The following is a 14,748-nucleotide window of genomic DNA, read 5'->3' as shown; positions in this document are numbered from 1 at the left end:
CAAAATTATGTTAAGATTCATCTGTGTTGTTATGGGTGCAGATAATCTATTTGTTGTTTCTAATGGTTCCAATAAACCCCAATGTGTACATCCACTGCATCATTTTACCCCTAGGTGCTCCCAATGAGGTTCACTGGACTGCCTCCAATACCCCATTTCAATAAATTATGCCTTGTAAATGCTCCCTTTGGGCAAGTGTGAAAATTTCTTTAGGATGTATACTCAGAAAATAGCTGGGCCATAGGGATGTACATAATTTCTGTAAGCAGTGCCAGATTGTGATCTGGAATAGGTGGAGCAATGTATGAAGGGCCCTACATTCCTCTGTCTCCATCAACACTTAGCCTTATCCAGCTTACTAAAATTTTCTAGTCTAACCAGTACAGTCATAGTTCATTAGTTTTTAACTTAAAAATCTAATTGGCTTTATTGAACAATTCATGAATTGGGCAGCATCCCATCTAGTAAATAGAAAGGTGCTCTTCTCATTAGTTTTTTTTAACTTGTATTTTAAAGTGATTGATAATGATTTTGAGCCCTAGCTGGTTTGGCTCAGTGGATAGAGTGTCGGCCCAAGGACTGAAGGGTCCCGGGTTCGATTCCGGTCAAGGGCATGTATCTCAGTTGCAGGCTCCATCCTTGGCTCTGGTGGGGTGTCTGCAGGAGACAACCAATCGATGTGTCTCTCTCACATTGATGTTTTTCTGTCTCCCCCCCTTCCTTCCACTCTCTCTAAAAATAAATGGAAAGATATCTTCAGGTGAGGATTAACAACAAAAAAGAGATAATGATTTTGGGTTTCCTAATGTAAATTGCTTATTCATATCTATATTCCTATCAGAACATTTCCCATATTTCCATAGTTCTCTTGTTGATTTTCAGGGGCCCATCACTTAGTCCAAGTATGAATCCCTTCCTATAGCCTTTCTTCATCCTTTCATGTCCAACATTTCTAAATCTTTTTATGTGTGTGTACACTGCTGGACCTTTTTAAAAAATCCAATGAGGGGTCTCTTGTGTTCTGTTTTTGTACTTACTATTTAAAACTTCTGACATCTCATTTCGTATTTCCTATTTACAGTGTTTTTCTGTTCCTTTTTTTCTACTATCATTCTCATAGTATTTTGGGGGTCTTTTTGTATCTCTTGTTCTTGTTTTATCTTTCTTATATTATCTCTTATACTTATTTAAAATTATTCGTCTGTCCCAGTACTTCTGTTTTGGATATTATGTCACCTAGTGTGGTAGCCAGCTTCCAATATAGCCCCCAATGATCCCTATCTCCTGGTATTCACATCCTGTGTAGTTCCTTCCCATGTTGTACTAGGGTTAGCCAGATACTCCAGTATCTTGGATGGTCCTCAGTGTGTGGGGTTGCCTGAGACCCTTATGTGTACCTGTTAGACCCACAGTCTTGCAGCACCCCAGATAGAGAATGGTCTTGTCCTGCTCTTCCAGTGACTGAGCCCTTATCTGAGGAATGGTCAGCTTCCCTTCTAATACTGGGGTGTGCTGGGAGCCTTTTAAGAGTTATCTCCAGCTTTACATGGCATTCTTGGGGAGAGAGATGAGAGGATGGCTACCCTGATGCCCCTTGTGGAGCAATTTCTGGCCAGAACCTGGCACAGCAAGGCCACAACCTGTAGGACCCCAGGTACCCCACCCATTGTCTGCCACTCCTTGTGGAGGATAACACCTGACCTGTAACACATCTGCCTTCTGAGAACATACATGGGAAAAAGGACTTTCATTTGATCATTAACCTCCAAAAAAGCAGGTGAATTCTTTTAGGGCCTGAGCTTTAACGGCGCTTGATTTGTTTGTCCAGAGTAGTGGGTTGGAGAAGGCAACTAAAAGGTGTCTGTTGGTGAAACAGTTAAGACAGGTACCCATAAGCTGGAAACCCAGTTTAGGGCTTAGAGTCCTAGGCATGGCAAGGCCACAGTCCCTCAAGCTAGCCCCAAAGCAAGTGACAAGAATAGGAGCCTTAGACCCCTGCCTAGGACTCCCAAGGAAGGGTCTGGATCCTAGAACTGGTGACATGTGGAAGGCTAGAGGTGGCTGCCCAATGTTTCTAAGTAGCCCATACTTCCCAGCCTTTGTGATGAATCTTGCCCTTTTCGAGTCAGGAACTCTCTCATTCTTCACTCAGGGGCCTGTCCTGAAAACATAAATTCACAGCTATAATCCAGAGCCTTACAGGCAGACAGATGTACCACACAGCAGCCTCAAGGCTTCCTCCAGCTGTCCTCAACCTGGGCTCATGTTTTAGAACCAATTCTTAGCATCCACTCTCTGACCACCGGGGAAGAAGGCACTGCATGACCCACCCTCCACCCAGTGAAGCATTTCGGCTCCATCAGGTAAAGAGCCCCTGGAGACTCCATGTATAACAAAAACCAGGAAGAGGGCAGAGAAATCAACAGACCACAGTGACCTTCATGTGTGCAAAGTACAGTTGTTAAAAACAAAGCAACAACAGAAAAGAGGCTGTAGCCTCAATGGGACAGTGCTGAAGCAGAGCCCCATATTCCCAGACCTGTGGGGAGAGGGTCCTGCACCCCAACAGGTCTAGGGCTGGCAGGCAGGGAGATACGGTCTCATGTGGAGGCCCTCGTGGCAAATAATGGGGCTGATGGTGGGCTGGAGGGAGCCTGATTACAACGGGGCTGTGGCCTCAGCTCCCTCCTCTGAGTCCCACACCTCAGACTGCAGGTAATCAGCAAAGAGAGCCTTGGCCCGGCGTAGGACGCGCCCCAGGTGGTGTTTTCGCACGAGGCGGTCAAAGTGCATGGCCAGCTCGTTGTAATCCAGCCCGTTGCGCATGATGTGGTCACGGTGCTCCAGCAGTATGGCGAGACAGAGGAAGAGCATGAATGGGTTCCCCTGGCCAAACTCCTGGGGTGGGGGCAGGCCCAATGGGTGTGGGGGTGGCAGAGACTTCCCAGGGTCTTGTGGGGAGCCCACCTCAGGTATCAGGGGGGATCCTGCAGCCACATCACCAGCAGGAGAGGCCTCCTGGGAGGATGGCGGAGATGAGGAGGATGGTGAATCGGGGTGGGAAGAGGAGGATAGTAGTGGGTCTGAGGAGTTCAGCAAGGGCTCCGAGAGGGACTTGGAGCTAATGAGGGCAACGGGGTGGGGCAGCTGGACCCGAGGGTCCCTCCTGGGGCTGGTGTTATCCCTGAGTTGCTGGAAGTCATCCAGACTGGCTTGTCTCAGGAGACGTCCCCCGCCACTAGGCCCCTGACTGGTCATGGCCAAGTGGTCAACCGCATCTTCAAAAGCACCACCTCCCCCACCGGCAGGCCTCAACATGTGCCTCTGCCGCACAGGCCGCCCCCTGTGGCTGCTGAAGCCAGTGTCTGCCACTTGGCTGGGGGGTCCGATGAGCTCTACCTCGTGTTCAGGAGGATCGGGAGGCAGCGAGCTCCAGGTGACCTCGAGCATGCGGAGGGCATCGTCAAAGGCGAACTCGCGCTTGAGCTCAAGCAGCAGCCATCGGTAGCAGAAGAAGAGATCATCAGCACCAGCTTCCTGCAAGTACTGGTAGAAGTCAGGGTCGGCGTGTCGCAGCAGCAACTTGAGGTGCGCGAACTTGGTGGCCATGGCGCGGCCATCAGGGTGGAAGTTCCCAGCCAGGCGCTTCATGATGCCACAAAAGCAGACGAAGGCATGGCCTTCATGGTCCATGACGGCAAGGATGGGTGAGGCGAGATCGCTCATGCCCTGGCAGTAGGACACCTGTGGGTGGGTGACGGCGTAAGTGGTGAGCAGGTCGTGCAGCGCGCGCAGGTGTGGGCCATCCTCGGGCCCCGCGTAGTAGGGGTGGGCCCGGTCGGTCCGCAGCACATCCTTGAGGACCGTGCTGCGGATGAACTCCAAGTCCTCGGGGCTGGCTCGCTGTGCCCACTCACTCTTAAGCTGCTCATATTCCCGACTCTTCCGTTTCATGTAGTCCATCCTTTCGCGGCCTGTCAGCCCGTCTGGGTACACATTCAGCAGATACCGCCACACCACCTGGCCAGGGACAAGAAGGATGAGGCTGGGGATCTACAGATGAGCCACCACATCCCCAGGTATATCTGTCACCACCCCCGCTCCTGCCCCGGACCTCTGTCCTCTTTCAGAAAAGTTTGCCTTCCCACCTTTGACTCCTAGCCCCTCCAGAAGGAGAGCTTGCTCTCCGGGAGCATCACCACGCCATCCCATGACAGTGTGGTCCACTGCATGTGTCTCATGAGCTACTCATGACTGCGGGAGGAATGGATCCAGTGAGTGGTCGAGGGGGTTCACCTTTCGCAGGGAGGGCTCAACACCACCGTGATAGATTCGCAGGCGCAACTCCTCAGGGCGGGAGAGCTGGCCCTCATGGTTCAGGTATGTGTGGAACTCAGCATCACTCAGGGGTGGCTTGAAAGGCTTGACATCCTCCCCGTATGACCAGCTCAGCACCTGCTGGACCTTAGACAAGGTGCGGCCCACCTGTGAAGGAGGGGGGAGGCCACTGGTCAGCTGGCAGGCTAGGGGCAGGTGCCAACCAGCACACTCAGAATCAGGGGAGCCAGGCAGGCCCTGCCCTACAGCCACCTGAGAGTCCCGGGGGTCCCTGAAACCACCTGAGAGAGGATGGACTGTGTGAAGGGCAGGGCAGCCGCTGTCAGCGATGACCGTTTCTCAGCCAGCAGCACGTCGGAGCCGATGACATCCTTGGGGCTGATTATGTCCCAGTCTTCCAGCAGCGGGCCTGGACACACAGAGCGAAGCAACATGATAATGGGGATAAGAACCTCACACCTCAGGGCTGGGTTCCTCTCCTGCCGAAGCCAGGCAACCACAGGGCAATGAGCGACTCCCACTCTCTCTTCCCATGTCATCTAAATCATGCAAAACATAGAGCCATAAATTATTCTTTTCTATTAGACTGACTGTCTTTTATATTAGGTAATTCTCACAAAATGGCTGGGCAGACTCTAATAGTAATATTTACCATGTGCCAGGTACTATGTGACAAGGGCTTAGCTTTAATTTAAATAATAACATGAGACAACATTTCCATAGTGCTAAGTGCCAGGAAGTGTTCTGAGCCCTTAGCTTTTTTTTTAAGAGTTGAATTTTTAAATATATATATTTTTATTGATTTCTGAGAGGAAGGGAGGGGAGATAGAAACATCAATGATGAGAGAATCATTGATCGGCTGCCTCCTGCACACCCCACACTGGGGATTGAGCCTGCAACCCAGGCATGTGCCCTGACTGGGAATCGAACTGTGACCTCCTGGTTCATAGGTTGATGCTCAACCACTGAGCCACACTGGCTGGGCAGAGTTGAATTTTTAAAATTGATTGTTTTTTGGAGAGAGAGTGAGGAAGGGAGGGAGGGAAGAAAGGAAGGAGGAAGAGAGGAAGAGATAGAGGGAGAGAGAAGGGGAGAGAGAGAGACATCTATCGGTTGTCTCACGCACACGCCCTGACCGGGGATTGAACGCACAACCTTTTGGTGCATGGGATGATGCTCCAACCAACTGAACCACATTGGCCAAGGCTTAGCTTATTTACTAGTCACATCCATCCTATAAGTTAGGCACTATTATTATCACGACTCCTTCATGAGGAAACAGGCACAGTCAGGATAAGATAGTTGCCCAAGGCCCCACAGCTAGTGAGTGAAGGAACCAAAATGTGGAGTGCCCAAACCCTTTATCTTATATTCATGCCACGGCTCCTCCCACAATCAGTATAGATTACCATGGTCATTACAGAAGATGGAAAAGGGTTGGAATAATTAGTAAGTGGCCAAGATTCCGCAGCTAGGAAATGGTAGGGCCAGGATCTGAACCTCATTGGCCTTACTCCAGAGCCCAGATAGATTTTAGAAAAAAAAATTTGTGGAATATGTATGTTCTGTATTTAGAGGAAACAATGCTATGCTGGACTTTCTCCAGTTCTGGCCCTTGGAACATCAGCAGAAGTCTGTCCCTTCTCTCAGTTCTTTACAGCCCTGGAATCCTTTCTTCTCATCTCAAATGTGATGTGGTGGCTGAAGCAGCAGTGGCCACCTGGAGGTTAAGTTGGAGAGATTCAGGAGATGTCAGCCCTGGCACCACAGAGCTGCTAAGCTGACAACAGCAACATCTAGTGGCTTTCAAACTCTCTATATGAAACAAATCAACTTGGATTTGCTTACTAGTAATCTGTTGTCATCTGCAGGCAAGTGCCAGCCTTAAGCAGCATTTCCATGGAGTTCACTGTACTTTCACCCTCAGAGCTGAGGAGGAAGCAGACTCTAGACCAGTGGTTCCCAACGTGGGGTACACGCCCCACAGGGGGGCAATTTGATTTTTAAGGGGGCAGTTCGAGGATGAATTATTAACAGTGAATTTTTTGCATTTCTTATGGTTCTAGGGGCCTCATATACAGTATATAAATATTTATTGTGACATATTTATGCATTTCAGTTCTCTATTATATGTTTTGAAACTTTATTTGCTATTTTTTCATATCACTTCATATTATTATTTTTTTTAACAATTTCTTAGTGATTTCTTCTTCAGTACTGTCCTTTCGTTCTTTTATTTTTCTCTTTCATGGATGTCATGTTCTTTGGAAGCTTGTTTAGACCAAGTTAATGTCCTTTTAGGCTTCCTCCATGTGAATAGGTGTTCACTTTTTGAATAATAAGAATTATATGTCACGGGGGGGCGGAGGGGCATCAGGATTTAGAGATGCTTAGGTGGGGCCTGGCCAATGAAAGGTTGGGAACCACTGCTCTGGACCATTTGGATGTCCCTGGCCCGCCTTGGCTGTCTCACCTTGCACTAAGAACCTACGGGATCCGAAAGGGGAGCCTGAGTGCTCGCTTCAGCAGCACATACAAGTATACTAAAATCGGAAAGATACAGAAGAGATTAGCATGGCCCCTGCGCAAGGATGACACGCAAATTCATGAAGCGTTCCATATTAAAACAAACAAAAACAACGGGGAGCCTGAAAGCCACTCTACACATGGCCTCCTCTGCTCCTCGTATGAGTGAACAGTGTCTCTATCTGTTCAGTTGCTAAGCCAGAAACCTTGCTGCCTCCCACTCTCTCAACTCCCAGTGCCAAACCGTTGCTAAGTCCCATGGCTCCTGCATGCAAAACATACTTTAATTCCACCTCTTCTCTCGTTTCCACCTTGTCAGCCTGTCAGAGCCACCACATCTCCCACCTGAAACTGCTGCCTAACCAGTCCCTGTTTCCTTTTCACCCCTCCCCTCTCTCCCAACAGCTGGCAGAGTGGTCTTTCTAAAACATTAGAGCATTAAAACACAACAGGTAAAATGGAGGTCACACTACTGGACGGGTAAGATGAAGAAGGAGAAGACCAAGGAGAACCCCTTCAAGGCACAGACCTAAGCTTGATGGTTCAAGTGAAAAAGTAGAGAGACCTGGAGGGCAAGTCCAAAACACCTAATATGCAAATACTAGGAAATGCAGGGGGAGAAGGGGGATCAGGTGAAGACATTATAATCACACAGACATGAAGGAGAATGCCCTTGAGATGAAGAAATGGCTCACCAAGCCTCAGATAGGATTATTTAACAAGCCACACATATAATAGGCCTCCCCAGCTCTATCCAGATGCTAGTGAAATGCCCGAATTCCAGGAAGGAAGAAAAACTCTTGCCAGCTTCCAAAGTCAAGGAATAGGCTGCTTACAACAGAAAGAAGGTCATCAGAACTCTGGAAGCAAGAAGACAGTGGCCAGCCCTGACCAGTTTGGCTCAGTGGATAGAGCACCGACCTGCGGACTAAAGGGTCCCAGGTTCGATTCCGGTCAAGGGCATATACCTTGGTTGCGGGCTCATCCCCAGTAGCGGGTGTGCAGGAAGCAGCTGATCGATGTTTCTCTCTCATCGATATTTCTAACTATCCCTCTCTCTTCCTCTCTGTAAAAATCAATAAAATATATTTTTTTAAAAAGAAGACAGTGGCTTGTGGCACAAATGGAGTTTTGAGAAGTAAAGCCTAAGATCCAAGGGCTCCACGCCAGCCAAACAGTACCTGTCTATGGTGGCCAAATAAAGACATTTTTGGTCACTAGAGTACATCTAACTCACATACCTTATTGGAAGAGAACAAAGAAGTTCTCAAAGGAAATGACTACAACAGTTCAAGGGAGGGAAGGCAAAGGAAGTGTAAATGGTGATGGGCCACAGTTTGTAACATATATAGTTAAACATGAAATGACAGAGACACTGTGATTGGGAGTTTGTAATCTTAAGTGTTACTTTAGCATTCCTTAAACATAAGCAACCTACTATAAAGAAAAGATAATGATAGCCTGGAATTAAAAAAGAAACAAAAATTACCGTCTCAGCAAAACCCAGAAGTTAAGGGTTAGGGATCAGAAGAAGAATTAGAATTAAAAGTGTTCCAGCCCTGGCCTGGTATCTCAGTTGGTTGGAGCATCGTCCCGATATGCCAAGGTTGCGGGTTCCATTCCCAATCAGGGCACATACAGGAATCAACCAATGAATGTATAAACAGGTGAAACAATAAATCTCAATCTCTCTCTCTCTCTCTCCCTCCCTCCCCCCCTCCTTCCCTCCCTCCCTCTTCCTCTCCAAAAATCAATTAAAAGAAAAAGTGTTCCAAAGCTTTCATTTCAAGGGCCAGGGAGGGTGGGAAACACTGGACGAGAAAAGTAAGTGGCCTAAAGATTTCACTGTCGCCCTCGCTGGTTTGCCTCAGTGGATAGTGTGTCAGCCTACAGACTGAAGGGTCCCAGGTTCAATTCCAGTCAAGGGCATATGCTAGGTTGCAGGCTCAATCCCCAGTAGGGTGCGTGCAGGAGGCAGCCAACCAATGATTCTCCCTTATCATTAATGTTTTTATTTCTCTTTCCTCTCTGAAATCAATAAAAATATATTTTTAAAAAAGATTTCAATGTCAATTGTGTAAAAAAGCATAAATCCAGCTATGGGTTTTTTTTATGAGAGATATACCTAAAACTAGGTGATAAAGAAAAAATGAAAATTGAAGAAACCTGAAGGAATACCTGGCAAACACAAACAGAAAACAAGAGCAGCAATGTTAATGTCAGAAAAAAAAACACCACTCAAGGCCAAAAACATTACAGGAAAAAAGAGACAGTCTTATATAGATTTTAAAAAGAAAGAACCCATTGGGTAAAGGATTTGTACAAGCAGAAACTCATCTAGTGGCAAAACCTGATCTGAACTGACATGAGACTATATATAGTCTTTATGTAACCCACTGAGTGTGAATATACATACATTTCCCTGAAGAAACGCCCAAGTATTTTATTACAGGGTGTTGCCTCAGGCCCTGCATCTGGTATTGCATAACATATGCTGTACAGACTACATTTCCTCATCATAAAATTGTCAAACTTCCCAAACCCCAAATTAATACATAAACGCTGCGTAATGCCAATCGGAAATGCAATGGGGTTTTTCCTGGAACTGGATAAAATTATTTTAAGGTTCATATGAAAGAATTCACAGTTAAGGATAGTTAAGGAAAAGAAGAGTCATGAAAAAGAATAGTGGAAGGATGGCAATGCTGGACTTATTAATATTTATCACAAAAGTACTATGATAAAAATATGATGTTAGCATAGCAGTAGAGAAAGAGAGCCAATTGGTGGAATGCAATAGAAAGCCCAGAAATAATTCCAAGTACACATGGGAACTCAGTATTGACAAAAATGGCATTTCAAATCAGTGTAGAAAAGGTGGTTATTTAAAAAATGATGCTGCCCTGGCCGGTGTTGCTCAGTTGATTGGAGTGTCATCCTGTACAACAAAAGGTGGCAGGTTCCACTCCTAGTCAGGGCACATACCCAGGTTGCATGTTCAATCCCTGGTCAGGGCGCGTGCAGGAAGCAACTGATTGGTGTTTCTCTTTCATCTCTCTCTCTCTCTTAATAAATAAATAAATAAATAAATAAATAACATGTATAAATGATGTTGGCATAATTGACTATTTGGAATTTTTTAAAAAATCTATGTCTAGTTATCAGAATGTTGACAGAGTAGAGATGTACATATAAAAAAGAAAATAATAAGCATATTAGGAGATATAGGGGACGGTGTTCCAAATTAAGAGGAGAAACTCAGAAACCATAAAGAAATAGGTATCCTATATAATAAAACCCTAATATGCAAATCGACTGAATGGCGGAACGGACCTATGATGCGAACTGACCACCAGGGGGCAGACGCTCAACACAGGAGCTGACCCTGGTGATCATTGTGCTTCCACAGGGGGAGTGCAGCTCAGCCAGAAGTCGGGCTCATGGCTGGCAAGCGCAGCAGCGGTGGTGGGAGCCTCTCCAGCCTCTGCAGCAGCGCTAAGGAGCAGGGAGTCGAGCAGTAAGGAGCAGTGAGCAGGCGGGTGGTAAAGCACGAGGGGTCCCGGACTGCAAGAGGAATGTCTGACTGCCGGCATGTGGACATCCCCCGAGGGGTCCCAGACTGTGAGAGGTGCAGGTCGGGCTGAGGGACTGCCCCCACCCCCATGCACAAATTTCGTATACTGGTCCTCTAGTATATGTATAAGACTGCATCTAAATTTTAATTTTCTTAAAAAAGACATTTTTATTGATTTCAGAGAGGAAGGGAAAGGGAGAGATAGAAACATCAATGATGAGAGAGAATCATTGATTGGCTGCCTCCTGCATGCCCCCTACTGGGGATCAAGCCCAAAATCCAAGCATGTGCCCTGACTGGGAATTGAACTGTAACCTCCTGGTTCATAGGTGGATGCTCAACCACTGAGCCACACCAGCCAGGCTTAATTTTTGATAGGACAAAAAAGATACCATAAACAAAACGATAGAACAAAAGGTAAGCTGGGGAAAAACATTTGCAATTCATCTAATTGAAAGAAGATTCTTTTTTTAAAATACATTTTTATTGATTTGAGAGAGGAAAGGATAGGGAGAGAGAGATAGACACATCAATGATGAGAGAAAATCTACAGACGAATGAACCAGGAGGTCATGGTTCAATTCCTGGTCAGGCCAATTTGAGGTTGTGGGCTTGATCCTCAGTAGGGGGCGTGCAGGAGGCAGCCGAGCAACGGTTCTCTCTCATCACTAATGCTTCTATCTCTCTCTCCCTCTCCCTTCTTCCCTGAAATCAATAAAAATAAATTAAAAAAAGTAAATACAACTGCCATTATCACATTGCTATATTTACATATTATTATAATTGAAACATATCTATAGCTCTATTGTTATACTGCATTGTATAATTATATATTACTAGATTATATGCTACAATAATAAATATAATTATTTTACTAGAGCTAATACTTTTTGAGTATTTACTATGTAGCAATGCACCGTTACAGGCATTTTACATGAATTTCCCTGTTTAATCCTCTCGATAGCCCTAAGATACCATTATCTCTACAGGTAAAGAAATTGAGGCCCAGTGGCCAACCCAGAACTTGGAATGAGGCTACCTTGCTCCCCAGACCACTGTGAGGGAGTGTTATTGCAAGGGTGGCATCATCCTATAGGGACAGGGTAGGTCCCAGAGCAGTGCCCCCCAGGACACTGGGTACTCACTGTCCTCAGTGGGCCGAATATCTACACGCAGCTGCAGGTAAGGTTTGGAGGCAGTGGCGAAGGCTGTGCTGAGGTCCCAGTCAGACAGGAGTGAGAGGTAAGCTTCCTGCCCCAGCCGATCCCGGCCCAGGTAGCTGATGCCAAAGTTCTTCTTCCTGGACATGGGAGGTGCGGCAGCTCTCAGTGCCCCGGAGGCCTCGGGGACAGTTTCCAAAAGAACCAGGGGAAGGTAAATGGTGTTGATTGACAACAACTTTCTACTAGGTGCTAGATATTGTGCTAAGGATTGAGGGCAGATCCCTCATCTCTACTTGGTAACACGAACACAGAAACACACACACACACCTGCTTGTATCTGGAGGACACACTGGAAACTGGTAAAATGTTGGTACCCTCTAGGGAGGGTAACAGGGTAGTTGAAGGGTAGAAGTGGAAAGAAAGCAGCCTTCTTACTGCATAAAAAAAGCAATCTGTATGATTGTCACTTTTCACAACAAAAGATGTTTATGAAAAAAAGTCAAATGACAACTAGGAATTTGTTCTCAGATACATCTGTGTAACTATGCAAAGAAGTATGTTGTGTGACGACTACTGTAACCATGAAAACATCCTAAATACCCATTACTTTGGCACTCTTTGAGTTTGTTACCATGTGCCTGTATTCCTCCAAAATAACCACCAAAACAAAATAACCATCACACCTGCCCCCAAGAGACCCCACTTTTCATCTATCAGGTTGGCAAATTTTCCAGTATTTTATAGGAACCCGTGTTTGTGAGGGTGTGAGGGAAACAGATATTTTATATGCTTCTGGTGAGACTGTAAGTTGGTAAAACCTGTCAGGAGAGTATTTTGGAACCACCCATTGAAATTTTACAAAGCATACGCCCTTTAATCCAGCAACAACAGTGCTAGGTGGCTGTGCACTGTGGGGTTATTTATAATAAAACAAGCAAATCACCTATCAAACAACAACAATGAAAAGGCCAATCAGTCACTGTTGAGGTGGGTAGCTCACTGGTCAGTCACCAGCATCCCCTTACTCACCCGTTCAAGTCAAATGCTCGGATGAGGATGTGCTGCAACACATCGAGTGAGGTGATCTGGGGGTCAACAGCAAAAGAGCGGAACTCAGGTGGCAAGAAGCTCTCACATTTCTGGGGAGAGAAGACCCAGGGGAGGCCATCAGGGGTTGTATCACCATGCTGAAGCAGAGGGAGCAGAAGGAGGCAAGGTCAGAGGCGTGGTGGGGGCCAGATCAAGGTGGGCACCCTGGACGATGGTTTTTGCTCTGAGTGAGGCGGTAGCATTGGGAGGGTTCTGAGCAGAGGAAGAATGTGGTCTGACTTTAGATTTACAGGATCCTTCTGGCTTCTCTGCTTGGGACAGAGTGTGGGGTGCAAGGGAGAAAGCAGCAGCCTAGTGAGGAGGAGACTACTGCAATGGTCCAGACACCCAATCTTTCTTCTATATTCCTCCAACGATGGTTGTCAGGATCACCATGTCCAGTCTGGCCTCTATTAAATTCGTCCTTCATGCTGCGACCAATCTAGCACATGGAGCTACAACACTCCTCTGCTTAAATATCTTTTTAAGAAAAATATTTTTATTGATTCAGAGAACAAAAGAGAGGGAAAGAGAGAAAGAAACATCAATGATGAGAGAACCATTGACTGGCTGTCTCCTGCACAGCCCCTACTGGGGATCGAGCCCACAACCCGGGCCTATGCCCTTAACTGAAATTGAACCCGGGACCCTTCAGTCCACAGGCTGACGCTCTATGCACTGAGCCAAACTGGCTAGGGCTTAAATATCTTTAAAGGGTCCCCAACAGGTGGGCCTATAGTACCCAAGCCTCCTCTCTCCCATCAGCTATTTTGTGTGTTTTTTTTTTTCAATCCTCACCTGAGGATATTTTCCATTGATTTTTAGGGAGAGGGGGAGAGAGAGGGACAGAGAGAAACATCGATGTGAGAGAAACACATCGATTGGTTGCCTCCTGAACGTGCCCTGACCAGGGCCTGGGCCGAGGAGGAGCCTGCAACCCAACAGAGGAACATGTCCTAGACCCGAATCGAACCTGGGACCCTTCGGTCAGGTCTGCAGGCCGACAGGCTGTCCACTGAGCCAAACCGGCTAGGGCTCATCAGCTTTTTTTTTTCCATCAGCTTTTTTGAACTTTACACTCGTACTGCCAAATTGCTGTAAGTTTACTTCTCTCCAGAACCTACCCACTTCTCAGCGCCACCACCTTAGTCTGAGCCACCATCACTGCTTGCTGGGACTAGTGCAACAGCTTTCTTACTCAGAGCACACTTCAAAGGCCCTTCACAATCTGGCTCTCTCATCTCTCCGATTCACCTTCATCCACTCTTCCCCTCACTCTCTCCAGGGCTCCAGGAATATGGGAACCTAAGGCCACAGGCCAAGCTCATCCCCACCTCCCAGCCTTTGCCCTTGCTGTTCCCTTTGCCTAGAACACCCATCCTCACCCCCCACCCCCACAGGCACAGGCTGACTCCTTGCAATTCGGGTCTCTGCTCCTTCAATACCTTCCTGGGTATTTCCCGGTACAACCTTGGCTAAAGTAACGCCCTAGTTGAGAACCTTTTTCAGCATTGCCTCATGACATTCACCAGTGTCCGAAGCATCTCATTTATTTAGCTGTTTGTCTCCCTCACCCGGTGGGGACCTGCACAAAAGTGCGCTCTCAACACATATGTTAACTGACCTAGGCGCCTCCTTTTCAGACAGCAACCCCCCACCCCATCCTCAGGGACCCACTCCTCAACAAGGCCCCTCCTCCATCCCTACAGCCCCTCTTCTCCACCATAATCCCCATCCTGCCATTTTCAGTCTCCACGCCTTCCAGCCCTGGCCTCGCATTCCCACGTCCTGCCTACTCCACCCCTGTCACTATTACCAGGCAGGCCCTCCAGCCTCGCCCCTCAGGTGACACCCCAAATCTCAGGTCCCACCCTCCATCCTATGACAGTCACCGCCTTCTCCTCCCCTGGGAGCCCCGGGCCAGCTGGTTGAGCGGCAGCCGACCTCACCTTGACTCGGACCCGTACCACCTCTCGCTCCTCCTCCTCAGCCGCCGCCGCTTGGACTCCCCCACCAGGCGGGGGCGCCCCAGAGCCGGCCAAATCCGAGGACCCAGT

At 47.4% G+C, this 14,748-nt stretch overlaps 1 protein-coding gene across 1 annotated transcript; it reads right to left on the bottom strand.

Annotated features, from left to right (window-relative positions):
* Positions 1-2,438: 2,438 nt before the first annotated feature.
* On the bottom strand, positions 2,439-14,742 carry TBC1D25 (TBC1 domain family, member 25; the record flags this gene model as incomplete). Its single annotated transcript, XM_014541045.1, has 6 exons — positions 2,439-4,020; positions 4,297-4,485; positions 4,620-4,747; positions 11,585-11,739; positions 12,632-12,741; positions 14,641-14,742. Coding segments are annotated over 6 exons (2,046 nt in total), but the record flags the coding sequence as incomplete, so codon positions are not given.
* Positions 14,743-14,748: the final 6 nt, after the last annotated feature.

This window comes from Myotis brandtii, unplaced genomic scaffold (genome assembly GCF_000412655.1).
Source record: "Myotis brandtii unplaced genomic scaffold, ASM41265v1 scaffold2579, whole genome shotgun sequence".
Lineage (NCBI taxonomy): Eukaryota > Metazoa > Chordata > Mammalia > Chiroptera > Vespertilionidae > Myotis > Myotis brandtii.
This window is presented reverse-complemented; position numbering and strand designations above follow the sequence as displayed.